The sequence below is a fragment of the Drosophila novamexicana genome, unplaced genomic scaffold (assembly GCF_003285875.2).
Source record: "Drosophila novamexicana strain 15010-1031.04,08,12 unplaced genomic scaffold, DnovRS2.1 tig00000462-arrow-pilon, whole genome shotgun sequence".
NCBI classification, from domain to species: domain Eukaryota; kingdom Metazoa; phylum Arthropoda; class Insecta; order Diptera; family Drosophilidae; genus Drosophila; species Drosophila novamexicana.
Genome location: NW_020824806.1, coordinates 2,983,154 through 3,006,968, shown reverse-complemented (window position 1 = coordinate 3,006,968; position 23,815 = coordinate 2,983,154). Strand labels below are relative to the sequence as shown.

General features: G+C 42.5%; 2 protein-coding genes across 2 annotated transcripts; one reads left to right on the top strand and one right to left on the bottom strand.

The window, feature by feature from the left end:
• Positions 1 to 5,055: 5,055 nt before the first annotated feature.
• On the top strand, positions 5,056 to 6,128 carry LOC115760900. Its single transcript, XM_030702467.1, has 3 exons — positions 5,056 to 5,110; positions 5,766 to 6,003; positions 6,058 to 6,128. The coding sequence occupies exons 1-3, from the start codon at positions 5,081 to 5,083 to the stop codon at positions 6,093 to 6,095; spliced, it is 306 nt and encodes a 101-aa protein (XP_030558327.1). The 5' UTR covers positions 5,056 to 5,080; the 3' UTR covers positions 6,096 to 6,128.
• A 5,700-nt stretch (positions 6,129 to 11,828) lies between these two features.
• On the bottom strand, positions 11,829 to 18,562 carry LOC115760706 (5-hydroxytryptamine receptor 2B). Its single transcript, XM_030702174.1, has 10 exons — positions 18,550 to 18,562; positions 17,891 to 18,036; positions 17,635 to 17,779; positions 15,943 to 16,076; positions 15,376 to 15,485; positions 14,779 to 14,968; positions 14,581 to 14,718; positions 13,737 to 14,072; positions 13,118 to 13,579; positions 11,829 to 12,450 (listed from the first exon to the last, which is right to left on the bottom strand). Exons 1-10 carry the CDS (start codon positions 18,560 to 18,562, stop codon positions 12,352 to 12,354), a joined length of 1,773 nt encoding a protein of 590 aa, XP_030558034.1. The 3' UTR covers positions 11,829 to 12,351.
• Between the last annotated feature and the right edge of the window lie 5,253 nt (positions 18,563 to 23,815).

Genomic DNA, 23,815 nt, shown 5'->3' with positions numbered 1-23,815 from the left:
GCGTCTATAACAAATTTATTGCCAACTTTGACACGGGGCGTGGCACAGTTTTTGCATTTCATTTTTGGCCATCTGTAATTTGTATGCAAAGTGAGCTATTATCGGTGCATGTGGCATGCGGCATGCGGCGTGCGGCATGCATGCATGCCCCCTATATACAGGGGCGTGGCAGCATGTTTAAATTTATACAAAAAGGAAAAAATGCAAATCGGCGTCGGCAACAATTGGAGCAGACATTGTTTCCAGCGGCAGCAACAGCTACGATTAGCCACACGAAATGCAAATATTTAGCACAGCGCGTCAGGAGTCGCCACCAAAGTTGGCCACATTAACTGTAACTGTTAAATGCAACTATATATATATATATATATATATATATATATATATACGGAGGCTACAAAGCCAGCGATTAGCGCGGACACGCCAGCACTTGAGGCTTAGCTGCCGCACTTCGTCCTCCCCCCCACGCCAGTCTGCTTATGTAATTCGCAGGCAAGACTCTAATTCTAACAAGTAGCAGTGCTCCAGACGGGATTGCACGACTAATAAATACCCTAAAATATGTCTGCTATTTCCTTTTCCCTATCGTTTGATCTGCAACCCAGAATATATTATCCAAATGTTTGCAAATGCGAAATATATCTTTAGGTTTTGAAGGAAAGCGAAGTATTCTTGATCTGTGTATACCATACGGGTATCTACGTACAAAATTTGTTGTCTCGAGTTTTGCATGGAAAACCTCTTTTTAAAATCGATATTTATCGTAAGGCAAATAAGCAATATAAGGTTTAGCAGTTACAGTCCTCTGCCAAGTTTCATACATTTTGTATAAAATAAGCCCACCATTTATTTGTACACATTTCTAGTTAGTACAGGGTATAAATATGCCATGCAAGCATGTGGCACGAAACATGGCAAGCGTCGTGGCAAGCCACAACCAGGCAACGTCCAAAGCGCAGAGGCCTTTCCGGTTCATGTTACGGCGGCGTCTGTTGCATGTTTAAGCTGAAAATTGATATTAAATGCTTTGGCATAAAAAACATCAAATGATTTCGTTACAATTTCAGGCCCCCGCCTTCTATTCCACCCAACACGCTCTCTTTAATAATGAAGGTATTTTGGCCTGGCCCGAACCCAGACGACGGCTGCTGATATATGCCGTGCCATTAGTTGGGCCTGCTGATTGTGCAAGAAATCCAACACTTGGCAACACATTTACCAACACTTGCGCTTACCTCTGCTTGGCCACAGTCTGGGCGGACTCTCTTCAACTGACCTGGCCGATTGGTCAGACGCTGCAAATTAATTTGGGATTTTGCGTCTATTTGTTTGCCTAACACACTCATGCGTGTCTATCTCCTTCTCTCTCTCTCTCTCTCTCTCTCTCTCTTTCTCTCGCTCGCTCGCTCTCCCTTTCACATTCAGTTTGTGTCCATTTTGCTCGGCTAGCATTCATCACAATCACACGGCCGCTTGCAGATAAAATTTATGTGTCCTGGCGGGCCGCATGCATCCGTGAGCAGCGTCTGGACACAAACGGGCCACGTGGACATTTCAAATGCTGCCAAAGCTCAACTGACATTTGATATATTGGGCCAGGACGGGATACAGGATAGGAAACAGTTCCACCCAGTGCCACAGTTTGCCACAGTTTCAGTTGACATTTTGGTCCTTTTCGACAGCTTTGCAACATGCGAACACGTTTTGTACCTGTAGGCGAGTCTCTCGTCCTACCCCACCTCCTCTCTTGCTGTGCATGTGTAATTGCTGTGCTGAGAGCATTGTAAGAGGGCTTGTAAAAATTGTGTGCTGCCTGCTGCTGCTGTTTAATTGATGACAAGCGCTCGCCAGTGTGCAGCAATTGCGGTTTACTGAACCCGCATTAAAATTAAAGCAAACACTTTGCATTTAATTTAATGGAAAATTTTTAGCGATTCATTATATCAAATGCCTCTTAATGGTCTTTTTACGCCCAGAAAGGCGTGAGCGTAAAATAAATATAAATTTCTACGAACTACATATAAAATTGATGCCTCTCTATGCGATTTTCATGCTGTCAGCGGTGAGCGAGTCTACCCTGTCTCCCCGTGTGTCAGTGTCATTCTATCTTTTGCTCTCGCTTACACTTCCTCTCTCCATTTCTATCTTTTGCTCTCGCTTACACTTCCTCTCTCCATTTCTCATTCCCTGCCTATCCGTGCAGGAGAAATGCCTTTCAAAATGCCCGTTTTCCGATAAAACGCTAATCGCCTTTCTTTGCGATTCTCACAAATACAAGTACCGACTGCTGCACTTTTATTGTTTCATAAAACGTGTTGTACTTATATTTAATTTATTTGAGTGTAGCCAAAGCCTTTGCTTTGGCAAGCCATGTGACCGTTAGTCAGTTCGTATCTCACGTCTGTCGCACTGTTTGTCTGGCTGTCGTTTGGCACATGCTAAAACGTGTTGCCAAAAATGAAGAGATAAATGCAATGCGGAGGCACAAAGCGACGCCAACTCGAAACGTGCCAAAAATTAACAAAACGCTGGCCAAAATGCCGGACAAACAGCCTGCCACACAGATGCGAAGCCAAAGATAGAGATACACTGTGAGTCAAAGGCAGAGGAGCGGTGCGGGACGGGGCGGGTGGGAGGTTTATCTGGATGTTAACTAACCCGGACAAGTGTCAAAGCATTTAGCATGCGCTGAATTTTAATTTCACACTTTGCACTGCAATCAAAAGGAATTAGGCGTCAACAAAGCGATACGCCCCATTTTAAGTTTGATGGTGGAGAGGGCTGGGGGGGTGGGGCGATCGTGGTGTCAACTTTGTGCCTTTTGCATGCCACGTGGCACGCCCACAAAGGAGCTGCTGTTGACTGTAATTAGCACACTCTGATTTGTATTTGGCTAACAATAAAATGACAGCTTTTGGCCAAATGGCACGCAACGGGCCACGGGCCCAGCGACTGACCTGCCACGTCCGGAATGGGTCCGGAAATGCCAGCGCAGTTGGCGTGCGCTCATTTCGATTGCATGTCGCCGCCAGTTGCCAGTTGCCAGTTGCCAGTTGCCAGCAGCCCGGCCCGCGGCCAAAACGGCATACAACGCGCAATAAATTCCAATAAACGAGTGCAGCCTTGGCCAGCCACGCCCCACATCCCACGCCCCAAGTCCAACGCCCATTGCCACACTAGGTGGCAGCCGCTGGCCTCAACAGGTTTTTTCGTTCATGCTGCAGTCGCCCAGAAATATGATAGCCGCTAATTAACGCCCTCCCGACTAGTGGCAGGCGGAACGGAAGCGAGCACATAACTGGGGCACAGGGGGCGTGTTCAGGTTGGGGGCGCGGAGAACATTCGCGGTTCATTAGGAAGGCTACGATTGTGTGTGCCGCATTTTAAGGCGAGCTGTGCCGTATTTTACCCGCTTGAATATGGTCAACAAGGGGTATAATTGCATGGTGCACATATATGTAACAGGCGGAAGATGGCATCTGCGGATGGAGCCGGATAATGTATAAGCTGGCCAGGTCCGTCTGTCATGAACGTTTCCAGTTCGGAGCTTACAAGAACCATTGAAACATCAAAAAACAAGAATATTTCACTTCGTGGTATCCCCAGCCTGAGCTTTGGTATGTACAAACTTTTGTCTGGCATATTTAAGTCCTCAAGAATTCAGAAAGTTTGGACTATGAACACGCAAATTAATCCCAGAGTGAGGGGTCAACAGCATAACAGCATAAGAAGCACAGCTGACAATGCTTGCTCCGTTACTGGGTATCTCCGAGTCGGGCATTAGTTCCCAGAGCAGCCTAAATTGTCTTTTTTGTTGGTTAACTCGAATTTTATTTCATTTGCTTTCACTGCACAGCTGAGGGCAACGGGCAGATGCGGCAAAAAGAATAAATGAGCTCGGCCAGGACTAATGGAAAGGAGTTTATAATAAAGGCAACTTGTTACAGAATAGAGAAAAAATTAAAAATAATTAAAAAAAAGGCAAGTCTCATGAATAAAAACGACGCGTGCATGTCTGTGTATACGTGTGCGTGCGTAAGTATGTGTGTGCGTATGAGAGCCGGCGAATGCAATAGTAATTGGCAACTCTACAGCACACGTTGCGTATACGTCATGTGCCGTATAAGAGTGCGCCGTGCGCGTATAAGAGCGCGCTTCGTGACGTAGCCAGCCGCGATTGTGCCAGGCGCGAGCAGAGGGAGGCTGTGTTTTCACTTTCAAAGGTAAACACCACACACACACACACATACGCACACACACACGCGCATAGGCAGCGCGTGTAGATTTTTCAGGGCGAAGCGAACAAAAGAAGAAAGTGTAACAAACACGCAAACACAGGGCGAAGGCAAACGAAGCAAAACGCCAAAATGAAAGGCAAAAAACACTTTTTGGTGGGCATGGCGCGTGAAAAGGGCGTGGAGTTGGCGCAAATGTTGCCAGAACATGCAACATGGTATCTGCAAATCCGAAAAGTCAGCGACAGATAAAACACGCTCGAAAAATGAAACTGAACGCAACTAGGAAGAGGAAAACATAAAAAAAAAGGACAAACATTCGACAGAAATGTCAAGTAAACAACTGTTTGGGGCTTGGCTGTGATTTCATATTTTGTGCGGCATTTTATTAATATATATAATTTTAAATATGTATGTACGCCAGTTTGCTACATTTGCGAGCTTTAATTTAATCAATTTGATAATTAACAGCTGCTAACTGGCCACTCTGATTATAGCGCTAAAGCATTCGTCTAATAATAGCTTTACTGTTAACAGTACAAATAGATCAACTCTAGATGCTCAATGTTATTAACAGTCAGATGTAAAATGCTCACCTACAGCTAATTCATTTTGCTAGAACTGCACCTGCTCTTTAAGTTAACAGCTCTGTAAAGCGAGCAGAAGCTTCTTTGGTATTTAAAGTATTTGATGGAGGTATTTAAATGATCGCGTTAACTGGTCACACTAGTGATAATACAAGTGGTCAATTAAAGCGACGTGCAAGTGAAAAACCATTGAAAACATTTAAAAGCAACTTGAATTTAATTAATTTTTGCAACAATTACATTGGGAATTCAGACACCATGCAAGGAGAGTTGGGCAATGGAAAATGTGTAAGCCTCTGGCCAGGTTGGACGCGCAAATTGCTGCTCGTTGGATCCTTGCAATCTGCGGCTTTTGTCAGTTGCCGCTAGCCCGCGGCACCAAAGTGCATTGTGGCACAATTTGTATTGCTTGCCCCACCGCCCGCAGCCATTCCGCTCGCCCCCGCACCCCCGCCACCTCCTCGCAGCACTCCATGTGCAAATCATACTGCAGAATGCGGCTGCGCTACATTAAATTTCAATTTCATGTTCATTTATCGCGACTTGAAGGAGCCCAGGGTCTCTGAGTGCGATGGTACGGTTCGCGGGAGGCAAGGGTGGAGGCGTGGCTAGAGGGTCCTCTGCTGCGTTTCGTGCTGGGCACGGAAGTCACAATGTCAGTGGCTGAACTTAGCCAAGGCCGCAGCTAGGCGAAAAACTTTTGGGCCAAGTGCGCCAAACTTGTGCGTATGGTGAAGGGGGGGGGGGGGGGGGGGGGGGGGTGGGCGGAATGGAAAGGAGATGCACGGTAGTTGCCTGGCTGCCAGCGAGCGATAGCAAATGCCGCGTTTTCGCAAGTGTTTGTCAAGTAAATATGTAAAACCAACAAGCTCACACACACACACACACACACACACATATACATATGCATGTTGCATAAAAATTAAGCAAACTGCACTTGTAGCAGCAACAAAAACATCAGCAACAACAACAACAGCAAGTCGCAAAAACTTGCTGCCCAGATCCAAAAATGCAACAGTCGACAGCAACTTCCGCTGTGCGTCACGCCGGCTGCACAACCCACTTCGACAACACCAACGTGCCCCAACGCCCTTCGAGCAGCAGGAACAGCAGCAGGAGCTGCCTGACTGGCAACAGCTACAGTCGTCGCTCGATAAATGCAACATCCACGTTTCAAACAGGTTTGTTAAAAGTTCTGTTTGTATTAGACTTATTATTTTAGTGTAAACATTTAGGATTGCGTGCTGTAAAGCTGTACGGACTGACTGATTGATCGATTGACGGATTTGTGATTAACGCACAGAACAGCACGAAAATTGCTATAATTTATCTAAGTTAGTTGTAAGCTAAATAATGCTTACAGAAAATTATTACCGGATTTCAATTTCAGGAAAATGCCTATTTCCGAGCGACGCCTGTACCAAGCAACACAAAAAAAAAAGGAAGAAACAATTGATGCTGCAAAGTTTGCAGCAAGTTTTAGTTTTTTCTCCGTGCTTTTGTTGGTGCTGCTTAGCCGAAGGGATTGGAGCATGTGCAAGTTGGGCAGCTGAAACTTTAAGCCCCAAACGTTGTCGCTGCTGCGTACGTGTTGGTGTTCATTACGTACGTGTCCTTTTTGCCATTTTACTCAAGTTGTCAGCGTGCCACGAGGAGCAGAAGAAGCGCTGCACATGGACACACAAACTTAAAAAACACGCACGTGCAAACTGAAAGGTGGATGATAAGATTTGACGCATTCTGGTATTTGATTAGACTCTAAGCAGGTAACGACATGTTATACGGGACATTCTCTATTTAGTTCATATTATTATTATTATAGCTACAGCTTAAAACTCTTGAGATGTCTTATAAATAACATAGAATGAATAATTTAATGGAGCTTGCTACTTGATTACAATTAATACAGGTGAGTTTTAATACAACCTTCTCTACTATGTAAATACGTTTGCAATATCAGAGTATAATTCATTTAACATAACAATATTATTGTAGTACTTTAAGCAAATTGCAAAGTGCTATAAATTAAGAGTTGTATATCTATAAGACTATTTCTACCTCATAGAATTGGCCAACTTCTGCTTTAACAACACTAACAGCTTACACATTCGGGCAGCTTACAATACTACACAAATATAGTTGAGAACTTTTACCAAAAGTGACAGAGCTATAAATTGTTAAATATTCTTTCGCAAGCCTGTAGGTCAGGTTACAAGAATTTCCTAGAATGGAGCGCTTTCTCAGTATATTCGAATACCCCGGAATTGCAAGCTTTCCACTATCAGTCTATTCGCACAGCTTGAAATTAGGCTCTTTCCCAGTACCAGTCTATTTGCATAAACTGGAATTGAGCTCTGTTGAGTAGCAGCCAATTCGCATATCCTAGAATTGGACACTTTCCAGGGTATTCTGATTTGAATAGCCTGACTATCTCTAAATATTTTTCTTAATTAACGCATATTTTGTCGGTGCAATTAGTGCGGCTGCTATGTTTGATTGCTATCTTTTGCTTGCACTTAAGTGGCAGGCTGAAGTCCTGCGTGCTGCCAGGCTGCCTGTTTGGTTGCCATTCAGCGTTGCCCTGCAGCAGCGAAATGTGGCGCAAGTTTCAAAGGCATTGAAAAGTGCACTTGACCGCAATATGCAAAGACTTCAGCCAGGTCCAACTTGTCGGGTGGTGCTTTGTGTGCAGCTTCTGTGGTGCTGGCTACAAAGGTGACAAGTGCTTGGCTACCTATGCGGTGTCAACAACTTCAAAATGAGTTTGTTGCCACACTCAAAACACAAACACACACACACACACACACGCAAGCACACAGTGTGGTCGTAAATTTACTTTTTATGTTTTGCGCGTTTTACGAGCTGTTTTTTTTTACCTGCAGCGCTTTAATAAACGCGTTTCAGCGGTTGTCGTTGTTGTTGATAGTGATGCCATTATGACTGCTTGGGGGCACATTCAGCGAGCGCTGCTACAACTGCAGTTAACACACACAAAAAAATACATACACACCAACACACACCCACTCAAAAACTATAGCATACTTTTGTGCGGCGCCCGCAGCTGCTGTCTCATTTTCTTTATCTGAGCTGCGGCTATCAATGTAATCAAAGCTTTGGCTTTGTGTCTCTAGAACTAACTGCCTTTTGGCCTGGTCGATTGGCGCGCGGAACGTTGCTTTTAATTGCCTGCTCTAAGTCGTTTTAGTCCTTGGAACTAATACAGCGCCATAAGCTCTTAATCATTTCAAGCAATTTGCGCACGTTCGCTGCAATTCAATTACAACTTTGCTTAACACACACACCTACACACGTTCACACAGCGGCATGCCACTATGTTCTGATGTACTTACAGTCCTGGCAGCCAGTGAGTGTTATTTGCACACACACACCCACGTTCCAACCCAGTAAAGTAGCTTTAAGTATGTCTACTGAAAGTATCTTATAGATACGTAGCCATCCAAGTTTTTGGCAGCCAAGTTTTTGCCAGCTCTTTTCACAGCGTTTTTAATCAGCCATTTAACTACTTTTAATACCCTTCGAATTGCTTGCAAAGTTTTTTAAACAATTCGAGCAGGCTTCAAAATGTTGCCCAAGCAAACAGCGTGCCGCCACTCATGTGGCATATTAGCCACTTCCCTTGCGGCCTGTGTGAGTGGCCACTCGAAAGTTTATTAATAATGTGTAGTGGCTAATAAAGACATACGCATATTTACACATGCAACAAACACGCACACCCACACACACACACACACAAATGTACACACACATATGCTGTTGCATATTTGAATCATTGGGCTTTGTGGCCTTTATGCCCTGCGGCTGTGGCTTATGACGAGGCTTATTGGATTCACGGAAATCTACATGAGTTACTATTGTCAGGTGCTACGCACAGTTATTGATTGATTTTTCAAACAGCATTTTTTTTGTTAGCCATATGAATTATGCATATGCCAAAAACCTGAGAGAGTTATTTAAAAAATGTTGCGAATTTAATGGTTTTTACTATAGTTTACGGCAAAACGGGGCCATATGGTTGAAGAAAAAAAAGAATAAATATATGCAAGCATTCATTGAGAAGAATTAATAACTTTATGATGAATGCATGTTATTCGCCACTTTTTTAATTTAATATTTGTCTGATTGAAGGTCTTGAGTCTTGAACATATACAATAAACTAAACTAAAAACAGGGCTCAGCTAAATATTTTTAAGCTACTAGTTTTATTTATTAATGTAAATGACATAAGGATTAATTAATTAATCCATTTATAAGGATTTTATGTTGACCTTCACTCAACATTTGGCAGAGGCGACAATTACTTTCGATAGTGTGTTTAGATGTTGCTCATGTTGTTGCTATATAATCTACCTTTTTCTCGTATATAACTGACCAGAGCTATTGATTATGAGCATATCCTTGAGATGGCAGGAAATTAAAAGTGTTGGCAAATATTTATGCATGACGCAAGATTGTCGAGAGGCTAGCTTGATTGTGACACATGAATGCTTTTTCTCTGTTTCTCGTTGTTTAATCCTCTTTCTTTTTATTTAATATTTGTTCTATGTTTACCATGGGACGTGCACAATGCGAGAATCTGTTTCCTTTACCGTTTTAAAGGTAAACTTTGTTGAAACTTCCCTCTCGACAGCTTAAAGTGTGAAAAATCTATATGTTCTACGCTTTGAGAGTCAGACTGATGTCGGGCATGAATACGAGATGAGCACTTTCAAAGATTAATCTGAAAAATATTTAAAAATTTGCCTGGCAGCCTTTTGTAAACTATTATTGGATTGTAGAAGAGTACGCTGCAATTGTTAACTGTAAAAGGTTTAGTGGGTTTTTTGTTTGTCGGTGGCAACTGCTGGCACCTGATAAGTTCAGCATTTGGTAGCGGCTTTTGCAACAATGTTGCAAGCAGCTGCATTGACAATGTTAGGAATAGCAAAACAATCACAAAATAACTTGAATAGAGTATGAATACGAGTGTGAGTGCGAGTGCGAGTGCGAGTACTCGAATACTACTGGCAGCCTGTGTAATACGAGTATTGCATGATGTATCGATTTTTTTTAGCTGTTGTTGTTTTAGGGCGCGTGGTGCCTGCCGCCTGCTGATGGTTGTTTGTCATTGGAAGCAACAGCAATTTCTGGGCCATTTGTCGGCTTTTGCCTGTTCCGGTGTTGATAATGCCAATGCGTAATCCATCTCCATGACACAGACGCAGCGCTGTTGCCACACAGTTGCCCCTTTTGCAGCGTATACGAATCGGACTCCGAATCCGAAACGGAGCTACATACACAGTTGACATGTGCACTTGAACTTTGGCCTTTGAATGCGCTAGCATTTGGCAACGTGCGTGCGGTTGACGGGGCATGAAAAGTTTGTCAATTTTGCGTTGAGTGCAAACAATCAAACTGCCCAAACAACATGGCGGCTGTTGTGGTGTGTGTGCGCGTGTGTGTGTGTCCAAAATTTAAATAAAACACACTCGAGCTTGATATAACACAATTTTAATAACTTTGACATCAAGTACACATCGAGAAATTGCAATGACACGCAGACGATTACAAATATACACACATAAACACATACATTTGCGAAGCTTACCTACTAGTACTTACTAGCTAAACATATGAGTAGTACGAGTATATATATAGCATATGATTTAATATGTATACATTCATTTAATATGCACATCGAAGCGTATTCGTATTAGTTGCTGCAACTGCCACAGCTGCAGCCAACTGCTAATATCATTGTTGTTGCACAGTTAGTTACCAAGCTGCAAGTTCATTTGCAATATGAACAAAAATTCAAATACATACTATATATATACACATATATGTAGAAAGGTGTGTGTGTGTAAATGTTGTCCGTTTCAGCACTTTGCGGTTTTTTTGGGTTTTTGTATTTTTGGTTACATGCCACTACAGTTGCCAGTTTGCTTACGTAGTAGTTCGAGGAATATTTAACAAAAGTTTGACTTTCAGTTATTGCCAGCTCAACAAAGTGTGAGTGCTACTCACACAAGCTCATCATCATGTGCATAAATGGGTGCATGAACGCATATGCTAGTTAGTCGAATAACAAATATTCTCACATTGTTTGATTATGCAATTATAGCAGACAATATATTATAAATTTTGCGTCTTCTTGTTTTTCAAATTTTATGCCCAGGTATTTGCACACTCAGATATTAAAATTGTGTGTTTATGTGTGTGTAAATTCGTTACAAATTATGTTGCGACGTGCCTAATTAAAATGTTGCCTTGACTATACCCTTGCAGAAGGTCTTATATTTGCTTGCGACTTTGTTTAACATATTGAAGCTTCGTTCCCGCATTTAGTTTGTATAGCTTTGATAAGGAAAAAGTGCTCAGTCTATGTAGTATTAAAATTGCTGTTTGTCTCTCAATTAAATTTTTATAAAATTAAAATCTATATATCAATTATACACAACAAACTCATCCTAGATCCTTTGTAGTTGAGTGGATCGGAGCACTATATCATATAGCTGCTATAGGAAAACAGCTCAAGCAATGCAATTCTGAGTTTTTATTATGCGCCCAAAACCTGAGCAACAGCGGACTACTATCTCGTATAACTCCTCCAGAAAAAATCATTGAAATGTTGATATTTTTTTTTAAACCTGTCTGCAAAAGTATTTAATCTACGGCAAGCCGATTATATATGTTTTCTTTTTGTTTTCATTTTGTAAGCTTATTAATTGAGCGCGAACAAAAGTTATTCTGGGCTTATGCTAAAGTCGCGCAACACATGGAACTAACACAGAAGTTGAAAGCGTACAAAGTTTTGGACCCAGCCTTTTCATTAACGGAAGATATGGGCAGGTTGTCGTAGACTCTGCTCTACACACACGCATACTAAAGAAATATTGCCAATCTTCCAAACTTGCTAAGCTTATATATCTATATATTGTAAGTTTCATACAATTCTTTAAGACACAGGGAAGACTTTAAAAACATTATAAATTACACATACATATACATATTTATATATATCAACTACAATACGCATACGAATACAATCAATTCTGTGTGTGTATTTGTGTGTGAGAGTTCTTACAGCTAACACTTCTATATAACATATAAAAATTGTTTTTTTTTTATTTATTTGCTTGTTGGTTTCTTGGTTTTGCGGTTACTGTTTTGGGGCACGTGTGTGTTACTCGTTAAGGTAGGTTAGGAATTACTTATAGAGTACATGTACTTAGGATTGTCGCTGCTAAAACATCGTCAAACGCGCTACAACTACAACTACAAATATGCCTAACTAATCTATAATCTAATGCAATCCCAATGTCAATTCCATATTCCATATTACCATTTCCATATACATTTCTTTTATCGTTTGTATTTACATACCACTTTATCGTTTGGTGTCTGAGTTGAAATCTGTTGAGTCTATATTTACTTGGGGCCTTAATGCATGTGCCATAGTTTAGTAACTTTCGCTTTCACCTTTTGTTAGGAGCTTACAGATACTGGTCCTCGTTGGTTTTCAGTTGAAATCAAATTTTCGCACTGCGCGCCCGTGCCGCATTCTTTCGGCCGAATAGAATGCGCTTAAAGGCGCGTCGGAACTCTGGATTGAAGATCGTATAGATGACCTATTGTTGGTAATGATAAGATTCCGGGAAGAGAAGAGATTGTAAATAGAAATTTAAGCTCTGCACAGTCGTAGCTAAAGTATGTGGAAATCCAGTTGGATGACCTAAACTAACTCAATCATCTAATTGGAATTCATTAGTTAGCAGTTTCTGTATGATTTATGATTGCCGATCTTACGATCAGGGCTAACTACAATATATATTTTCAGTTTTGGTTCTATGATCAATGTCAATAGCAGGCTTTATATGATATGATCTGATAAATGCACCATTAACAGTCTTTGAATTCAAAGCTTATGTAGATGAATAATGTCCGCAAATATAAAATAGTTTTTACGCGATATTCGATTGACACTTTCAGGTAATCAATCTTTCAATTAGGTTAGCTTACAGAAAATATGCTATTCGTCAAAGAAGCTTCCCTTTTTCGTTTCGTCTGGATTACTGATTTAAAAGAGCCAATCAATTGCCAGAAATAATGATAAGTTTTAGCTAGCTTCATGGTTGCATTTGCATCCATAGCAGATCAATCATTTAATGAGAATTATTCAAACTAGACTCATTTGTTACACTCAGACAAAGAACTGTGCCCCTGTTATCAATGACGTATTGCCATGGACAGTTGGACAAATCTGTTGGTCTTTTCGATTTCAACCCATTTACGTACCGGATTGAGCGTGGAGTTGAAGTAGCCCAGCCAGAGGATGAGGGATGCAACTGCTGGATGAATTTCGCAGTCCTTGCACAGGCTCATTGTGAGCGCCATAACAAAGAAGGGCAGCCAACAGATGACAAAGGCGCCGGTGATGATGGCCAATGTTTGCGCTGCCTTCCGTTCCCGTTTCGCCTCCAACAGCTGGCGTCGCTTGGCCAGCTTCTGGTGTGGATTCGCAATGCTGGCCAGCACACCCTTACCAACACCAGCTCCAATGGGACTGTTGCCGCCTCCTGCTGCTGCCGCTGCTGCTGCTGCTGCTGCCGTCTGCTTGCTGGCTGCAATACCACCCATGGCGATGGACTGCGCCAGCGGCGTAATGGCATTCAAATGGGAAGCTATTAGATGCTGCTGTGTGGTGCTGGACACCTGCTGGGATAGTGTTATGATTTCGTTAGCATTGCTCGTGCGATACTGGAAAGAAAGAGAGCGAGCAAAGGATTGGAAGACAAAGAGATGCAACGAAAAGGTGCACACACAAAACAAATGAAAACAATTAGCGTCATATTGTGAATAGTTGAGCTGCTGACCAGTCGTCCAGCTGCCCAGTTCCAGCACTGCAGCTACTTACGTCATCCGCATCGCTGGATATGGTCGTAAGCTCGGTGCCCGCGTGGCTCTTGTTGTCGTAGTTGCTGGTGCTGAACTCCGTCTCCTCGCGCGTTATCGCCAAACTGGCAAAGTCCACGGCGATTGCGGCCATCGAGCGGGCCACTGCTCCCTCGGAGCCAGCCCTAATGTTGGCCGTATTCGAGTTGCGTCCAAAGCAAATCTTCATGCGTTTACGTGGGCATCGCTGCAGCTGCCCGATGCCATTTTCCGTGTCTTGCAGTGCGCGTTCCTGTTCACGCTTTGCCACGCGCCGTTTGCCGCGCTCCTTGTGCACGTCACGCGCCGTGGAATCGCACTGGAAAATTTAATTATATTTTCCTGATAACAGTTGAAAATTAATGCGCCCCCTCACTTTTATAACATTTGCCCATTCCATTTTCCCATTGAGCTATTTACGTGTTTGATTTAGAAGATGTCTAAGCATTTCTAGTTGCTCCCCCAGGGCACATTTTGCTTTTAGCTCAACATTTGCACGGTACAAATAGCGTTCTTTCACCAAAATGCCACGCCCACACACACAGACTAACGGAACATGGCATAAATCCTAGGCTGCGAACTTTTTGGCTGCTTCAAGTGCTCACTTGGGCCTGCCCTAATGGCTAGCAAAGGATTCGCCATTATCATTTCAGTTAATGACACGCTCATTATGGCTACAAGCCGACAAGCCCAAATTTCATTAGACGACGCTCGCTGCGTATGCGTAATATTATTAAACATTTGTCAAGCCGGAACTAGCAGAAATTTATCACATTAATTGTGACCAGAACCCATTTCCTGTCCCATTTCCCTTTTGGATAGCTCACCTCGGTTTCAGTTAGCGTCACATTGAAGGACTTTTGTGTGCGACGCTGAATGCGCTTCCTTGCAATCAAATAGATTTTCCAGTACAAAAACAAAATGACCAGCAACGGCACATAAAACGTACAACATGTGGCAAATATCTGCAGTAGACAAGGATTAAATGGCGAAAACGCCGCGACATGACTAATGCAGACGGCTACCTGATAGGCCACATCCTGCGAGACCATGCAATTCTGCTCCTCGATGCGCTTCATGTAATCCGGATCCTTCCAGCCAAACTGCGGTGCCAGCGACACTATCAAAGCGGCAAACCACACGCAGAATATCATAATGAAGACACGCCGGGGCGTTCGCAAATTGTTGTAATCAATGTTCGTAACGGTCCAATATCTGCGCAACCGCAAGATGGGAAAGTGAACCATAAATTAGCCGTTAACGAAAGCGAGAAACGTGCAAAAACTGTGATTAAGCGGGTGATGAGTAGCGAGTACCAATCAACTCTTAGCGAGTAACGAGTAATCAGTAACAAATAACGGGTAAAGAGTGTGATAAAGTTGCTAGTGCCTAATAAACTAAATTAATATGTAGCGATCAAGGAGAAACGAATAACGCGACGAGAGTATCGAGGAGCGAGTAATGAGCAACGAGTAATAAGTTGCGAGTAACGAGTAAAAAATTGTGATAATTTAGCAAGTAACGATTTATGAGTAAAACGTAATGCGAGTAACCAGCAAACGCTTGATTAAGTAGCGAGTAACGAGTAACGAAATGCGGACCACGCTCGGTACACAACTCACCTGTCCGCTGCTATGGCCACCAGGTGCAGTATGGATGCCGTGCAGCAGAGCACATCGCACGATGTCCAAATGTCGCAGAGTTCCGGTCCCAAAATCCAGCCATTGCTTATCTGTGTTGTTTGGGTTAGACGAGTGCAAGGACATGGAATTTCAGTGTTTGCCGGCGGGAGTAAATGCAATTAAATTATGTCATTGCCTCACTGCTTGCCAAGATGACGCAATTTTACAATTAACAACGCGCAATGGCTCATTACGCATAAGCCCGCACACACACACGCACACACACACTCACACACACACACACACACACACACACACACACACAGACACACACACACGGACAAAGTCTTTCTCACTCACACACTCTCTGCAGGGCAAAGTCAACTCTTTGCTCGTAATTTCATTTGCACGCTTTTCATCCCAAGTTTCCATTAGGGTAATGAAGTTTGTGCCGTAGCAGTTGCAACAACGGCTGGCGACAACAAAGCAGTTGCACAAGAGCAACAACAACGACTTCAACTAGAATCTACAATAACAAGAACAATAACAATAACAACAACGACTTACCTCGTAGACGGCGCCAAGCGGCATGACGAGACAGGCAACAAATAAATCAGCAACTGCCAGAGATGCGACCAAATAATTAGCTACATTTTGCAAGTTGCGCTCCAGTATAATGGCAGCAATCACAAATACATTGCCTGATGCCCATGAAAGTGAGAGAAAAAAATATGGAACAAACATATATTAATGTGAAAAAATATATAGAATAGCATTATATAATATAACATCATCATAAAATTAATTTCATATGATTGCATCTGCGAAAATCAACTACAAATTGCTCTTCATGTGGGAACATGTGTTCGTTTTGGGTTTCATTTAATTATATTCTTCTTAATCCAAGCTGCATGTTATATTTGCCAAGAACTGTTGGAAATTTGATAGCTTGTAAGCTGTTAATTTTGTGCAGGGCTCAACTAAATGCAGTTGCAGCTCCTATTGCATCAGATTCATTTAAATGAATCAAACGTTGAGACTTTCTCTTAGGATCAAATAACTGACTTTTGGGGCATACATGAGAATTTCAATTAATTTGAAACCTTGATTGCAGCTGCAGTTGTTTGAACAACATTCTTAAAATGTCATCTAAAGTAGTCACTGGCATTGGACGAACTGTTTGACTATGCTGAATTCAATCAGCGGAAGACTCTCTGCTGCCAAAGAGCTGTCCAGAGTCGCCTCGCCTCTAATTGCGGGCAATCGTGCATGTGATAGCTCATGAATACCCCAACCTCGTGCAGATGCAGAAAGGAGGCGAAGAACTGCTGGCAGTGTGCTGCCAATCTCTGTGTGATGCAAATGATGCAGCTTGGCAAATTGTAATTGCCACGGCGGCATCTAAAAGTGTGTTGCCCCAGCTCTCCTAGCTGCCAGCCGATTGTCTGTCTGGGCTTTCTAGTTGTCTTCTGTCTGCTTGTCGGCAGTTTATCAAAACGTTTTGTCGTTGCTTGACTCGTGCCAGAAATGCATTTGCATATGCTGTTACCCTTGCCTCAGTCAAGATGTTACGCATACGCCACGTGTGCCACACGTGTGCGTATGTGTTGGCTTTTGCACTTGTGTGTGTCTGCGCAATTTCCATTTGACGCCTTGGCGCGCTTTTAATAGCTTTTCACGTGTCAATGCCAACAGAAAAAAGAAATTTAAAGACAAAAACAACAAATGTGTACATAAAATATATATATATGTACATATATAAAAAGAACGGCAAACATTTTGTAACATTGTTTGTCCTTGCTAGCAAGGACTCCCAGGCGATTCTTTCGCTTCACGCGCAACACTGGCCTGGCCTAAGTGCGACGTTTAACGCAAAGCTTTTTAACGCGCTCTAAACAAAAGTTGCCACGCTCGCTGCCTAGTTGCCCCCAATCAGGCCCCCAGCCCCAGTCCCAACTTCAGGTTCAGCTTCAGCTGCTGGCAGCTGGCAGCAGGCAGCAGGCAGCAAATCATCTTCGTAAGCCGAAAATCAATAAAATTTTCAAGCAGCGCAATAAAAATCTTCTGCATCATAAATTTCACTTCATTTACAGTTCACATCGGCGGCGATATGGAAACTTTTGCACCAAATTCCCCGGCGGCATAAATTGCGAGAATAATTTAATGGCCAGCCAAATCTGGCAGCATGCCCGACCACCCAAATGACAGCAGCTGCTTTAAGACTTAAATGGTATTTTGATAGAGTTTTCAGTTACTTGCCTATAATGGTGACGAGTATCATTAGGCCCAACACAACGGTCATGGCAATCATTTTGACCAGCAGCCAAAACTCGGCTGCGGCACGCTCATTGGCGGCACGTTGCGCCTCCTCCAGTTGGGTTATGTTGCCGCCTGCATTGCTGCTGTTGCTGACGCTGCTGCTGCTGTTGTTGTTGCTGCTGCTGCTGATGGTGATGTTGCTGCTGTTGCTGGTGATGTTGCTGCTGCTGCTGCTGCTGATATTGCTGCTGTTGATGATGTTCCAGTTGTTTTGGCTAATGTTGCTGCCATCCAGCTGGGTCAGGCTGCCATTCAGTTCAATGAAGAGGCTCTCATTGAACAATATTGCTGGCAGTTCTATTTCCAAAATGCTTGGAACATCACCAATTGTCCCAAACTCGAGCATTGTGGCTGGCGTTGTCATTGTGCTAAGCATAATGTACACGGGTTGCTGTTGTTGGTATTGTTGTTATTTTTGTTGTTGCTGCTTGTTACTTAACGCCTACTTTTGCCGGTGGGCGTTTCAATGTATGTGCTAGTGCTTAAAACAGTTGCTCTTGCTGCTTCTGCTGCTGCTGCTTCTGTTGTTGATTTTGTTGCTGCGACAAGGCTCGCTGTAAGCGCCTTTGTTGCTGCTGCTGCTGATGTTGCTGGCGTCGCAGCTGTTGCTGTTGATTTTGTTTCAGTTGCCGCTGCTGTCGTTCGTGTTGCTGCCGTTGTTGCGGGTGATAAAGCGCCTTAATCGTGCTTGCCAAGCACTTAACACGTAAACTGAAATGGCGGGAGTGAGACAGAATTTCAGTTGAATGGCAAAAGCAAAAACTACGGGGGAAAAAAATCAAAAACAACAACAACCAACCGGCAACAGATAGAAAATAAAAATATTTATTTGATTTGGCCAACAGTCTCTGTTACCAGCATAGATCATAACGTGGCCAAAAGTAGCTAAAAATAAAATGGACAAATTAATTTAAAGTGTGCCTAATATGATTTAGCCATAAAGAGGAATTGCACAATAGCTGTAAATCGATTTTTTAATTGAATCACAGCAAGTGCTCTAAAAGTTTGTAGTGCAGTGTAGCAGCTTCTCTTTTAAAGCGAAAAGGTAGCTGATTTGAAAACTTTAGCTGGTCTCTCAAACTGCAGCGCTCTTCAATGCAATTGTTTTAATTGACTGAGATAGAATATAACAAAGAAAATCTGTTGTACTCTAAGCTTGTAATATAGTGTAACAGCACTATTGTCTGAGCAAATCAGTAGTTAAGTTGCAATTATCTATACATAATCAATTGCACTGAAAGCGAATGTAATAAGTTGTAAGTTTGTAGTGCAGTACAGCAGCACAATAAGTAATGTGAAAAATGACAGCTAATATGACTTGCCAATAACTCCCAAGCTGCTGCTCTCTCTCTCTCACCTGACGATATACGTGTAAATTATAAGCTATTACAGCTTAGAGTTTGTAGTGCAGTATATCAACATATTTAACTGCGCCACAGACTGCGCCGGTTTCCATCTGTCTATCTCCTGGACTGACCCCAGCTGATAGCTCCCTTATTGCAGCCTCTATTTATTAATAGTCATTTCGCACAATCCGTGCTTTAATTCATTTTAAAATGTTGATCGGAACACAACAAGTTCTGCTGCTGCTGCTGCTTTGTCTGCTGCAATTGCTGATGCCTGCTACTGGCGGTCGACTGCGTCCGTCGGTGGATCGCAATGGACGTCGTGTGTACTATGAGCCGGAGTCTCGCTCGGAGCTAAGAACGCCACTATTCCGCAGCTAAAACATGGCGATCTTTATCTAGTATGAACATAACAATAAAGCCAGGTGGGCAGACCTTAGCATAAGTGTAATCATTTAATATACACAGAGTGATGATCAAGACTCTCACCGCAAGAGTAATATGGGCGGAAACGTTGACTTCAACACTTGGTTCTTTATTCGTTCTTTTGTGTTTTCTTACCGATCTTGATGCAATTTTCAACAGTAGTTTCTGGACTGACTCCAGCTAATAGCTCCCTTATCTCAGCCTCTATTGATCTCCTGAACTGACCACAGCTGACAGCTGTCGCGTTGCAGACTCTATTTATTAATACCCTTTTCGCATCCGTGTTTTAATTTATTTCAAAATGTTTATCGGAGCAGATCAAGTTCTGCCTTTGCTGCAATTGCTGATGCCTGCTACTGGCATGCGACTGGGGCCCAAGAGGTTTGGGAAGAGATGCCCGTCTCGTTTTGAGCGCCAAGAGGCTTGCACGGAGCTGACATACCTCAACAGAATCATAGGAGTGTGTCATGTAACCGTTGTCTATGTACGCCTAGAACAATAAACCAGGTGTGCAGACCTTTGCATAAGTATAATCATTTAATAAACATAGAGTGCTTCTCTCTCTCTGTGTGTATATGTAGGTGTGTGTCTGTGTGTGTGGCAGCACCACTTGCCCTTTTGTGTGCATGAGAATGCAACACATTAGGTGACCTTTGTCTGTGTCAAGGTGCACTGCGAGCAGCCGCCCAAGCAACAATCTAACAAACACTAAACAAACACTTGCTCTCATCAGTGTCTGTGTGTGTTTGTGTGTGTAACACACACATTTACAAATGTGTGCGGTTGCAGGCAGCAAAAGATACACACAGACTAAGCAAACTGCTGCTGGCTCACTGCGAGGGCTGCTTATTAATCTCCTTCTTTTAATTAAATGTCGAATTTTAAAAAGAATATTCTCATTAATTTTGTGGAAAATGTGCTGAGCATCAATTGATTAAAAATAGGGATCAACACACATCCCCAACCGTAAAAGGTGACTATAAAAGTGTAAATGTAAGCTATTGCAGCTCAGAGTTTGACATTCATCTGCGCCACAGACTGTTTTGCTTTCCATCTGTCTTATCTTCGGGGCTGACCCCAGCTGATACTTAGCTACCTTATCGCTTTATTTTTAATAACCATTTTGCACTATCCGCGCTTTAATTTATTTCAAATCGTCGATCGGAGCACAACGAGCCGAAACATGGTAGTGTGTCATGCAATCTTTGTAAATGTATGCCTTGAACAATTAAGCCAGGTCTTCAGACCTTTGCATAAATGCAATCATTTTCATACTTTAATTAAATGTTGAATTTTTGTTTTGAATTTAAAATAGTTTAATTCTCGACGGAAGAGAAGTCGAATTGATCCACAAAGAAGTGTTCGGCTGGAATTCCAGGCTAATTTGGATGTGTTATTGGCATAGCCTAGACTAATTATTATAAGGGTAAATAAAGAAAGTTATTATAGCTTTAAGCAGAGTCTAGTCATAGATTGAAGCCATGCTGCGATAGACAATAATACATTAGCATAAATGCGACTTTCGAAATTAAGAATTTAAGCACTTGAAGCTTTTTTGTCCTTAATTTTACTAAAATACCAATGCATAAATGCTGCAATTTATGTGGCAGCCCTCGTCCCGGCTATCAAATGGTTTGGGAGCTCTGCGTGATGTATATGTATGTGTCTTTTGGGTTTGCATAGACGGTCTAAAATGTTAATGCCGCTAAACGACAAGGGAAATGGAGGCCAGCAAGCAGCAGCAGCAGCAGCAGTAGAAATAGCAGCTATAGCAGGGCGATGCGCCCAAGCAGCTCATGTGTGAGAAATATTTTCATAGTCAAGGTAATCGCCTCCGGACCCACCTACCCAAAGCCACGCCCTCAATTCACATATGCAACGCCTTGGTCCGGACCATGCCCGTCCCCGTCTGGCTATTAATAAATACAACTAAATGTTTGTCAGATGCGCAGAGCTAACTTTTATTTTATTTTATATTATTTTTTTATAGCCGTTTTCCATTCTCATCTCTTATTTGGCTGCTACTTTTGCTTTTGCCTTGTGCGAATCGCTTTTAATTATGAACTGCGAGTGCTTTGCTAATGTTTTTTGCCTTAGTTGTCGTCGTTGTTGTTGTTGTTGTTGTTGCTTTATGGCAAGGCTGCGCTGTGTACAGCATAGGTACAAGGGCAGAGCTCAGGCGCAGCGTGCGGAGGCGCTTGTCAGCCGCAACATGTAAAGAACAAACAACAAAAATACACAAAAAATATTTAAAAAAGTAAAAAAAATATATGGGAAACATTTTTGCTGACGTTTGCAGTCAGCTCGCTGAGGGGCATAGTCCGAAAATCGCGCGTTTGCTTAACAGGCTCAGTGAAGCATTCGGAATCCTTTCACGCGGGCAACACACACACACACAGAGAGACAGTCAGACAGACAGAGAGACAGACACACACGCACACTCGCTCACACTTGAATTAATTCATAGTCTAATAAATATACAAAAAGTTTTGTGTTGAATGCCTGAAACTGGCAGCGCCTTTTATGCTGCCAGATCCCGCAGCAGCCACACCCATTCGCTCCCCCTCGCCCCCCCATTTCCCGCCCGCGCACCTAGTTGTCGTTGTGTCAGCATAATCTTTTGCTAGCCTTTGTGCCGTGCAACTCCCTCCCTCGCCCTACCCTCGGTTTTCTCTATCGTTCTGTTAGTCGTGTGGAAATTTGAAAATATGTGAGTGTGTGTGTGTGTGTGTGCGTGTGCGTTGCACACAAATTTAATTCTATTTGCTTTGTCCATTGCGCCAGCCAACTTTGAATCCTGGCAGCGCTCTCAGCGCTGAGCGAGTGTTGTCCTGCACAATGTGCCAATTAGAAGTGGCTTTTTATTAAGCAAAATGTTCTAATTAAATATGTATATTATATTTAGGTTGTTAAATGCTCGACAATGGCCACTCAACGCTCAAATGCACAGATTCACTGGACAAATGGCAAATATGTTGCAAATTGTTTAAATGCATCTTTTATGTGGCCAAATGGCTTCTGAATGGTCATTTCCTTGCTTTTCCGCTCCCTCTCTTTCGCTCAATCTGTCTTACTTCTGCGGTAGACATGGCCCACAAATTGATCTGAAATTGAAATCGTCTGATATTGTGGCAAAACTTTGCTGCTGCTGACAATGGCATAAGTCTGACAACAAACTGCACTCAAGCGCATTTCCAACTTTGCCACACGGCCATAAAGTTTGCCAGGCCTGTCAACTAATTGGACAACGCCTGCAACTCCACTTTATAGTATTCCGGTGCAGAGCGAGAGCGAGAAAGAGCGAGAGTTGGTAATTGAACTAATCAACTGAGGCGGACACAGCCATAAAACTTGTAACCAGCCAAAGACCTGAGGCCTGGCAATTTTCCATTAGCTCAACAACAGCAACAACTGCAATTGTGCAGACAAAACAATAATGCACTGCCGAGCTGGCAGGAACAGAAATCGAAATTTCGTGCGCCGAAAAAGAAATAGAAATCAATAAATAAATATCAAATTGATATTGAAGTGCTTTCATACAAGCGCTTTATTTCCGACCAAGTGTAAAGGAGCTATATAATAATATAATAGTACTGTTATTAGTTCGATTTGATATGATGTTGCAGTTATATTGGGAGAAAAGTGAAGCTCTTTATAGCTTAGTTTTGGCTAGATATGTTGCAAAACGGAACATATCGCCGAACACAAACACATTTTTGATAGATTTTCTATAGAGCTACATGATATATTAGCTCGATGTTAAAGAACATGCCTAACTTTGGTTTAGATATCTTGACAATAAAAAAAGTGTTAATTAGCGAGCACGTATTCCTACAACAGCTATATGATATAGAAAGCGATATATCCAATTTCGGCATGTATACCACCTGAAACAGAAGAATTATTTTAGGAAAAGGCTGCTTGCATGGAGAAAAGCAGGTGGACAGGCAGACATAGCTATGTTGACTCGGCAGTTGATACAGAATATATATATATGTATATTATGAGTTCGGAGCTGTCACATTTGGTGCCTCAATTATAATTCCCTCGGGAAGGGTATACAAGCATTTGCTTTTTGTCTCCAGCCGATTTAGGAGGTGCAGCGTTCAGCTCTCAATTTTCTTAGCTGAATGCTGTCTCCCCAAGGATTTATGGCTTTCAGAGAGATCTGGAGCGCTGCTTGTCGCTGACCTTGGCGTTACGTTAACATGCATATATATTATATATATTTATATTTATTATACTCACACATAAGCATAATTATGTCCTTTCACATTCATTTTGTGCGCTTCATTAGCGACGCTGCAGCGCCGCAGGTAAATACGTCAACATAAATATTTATGCCGTAT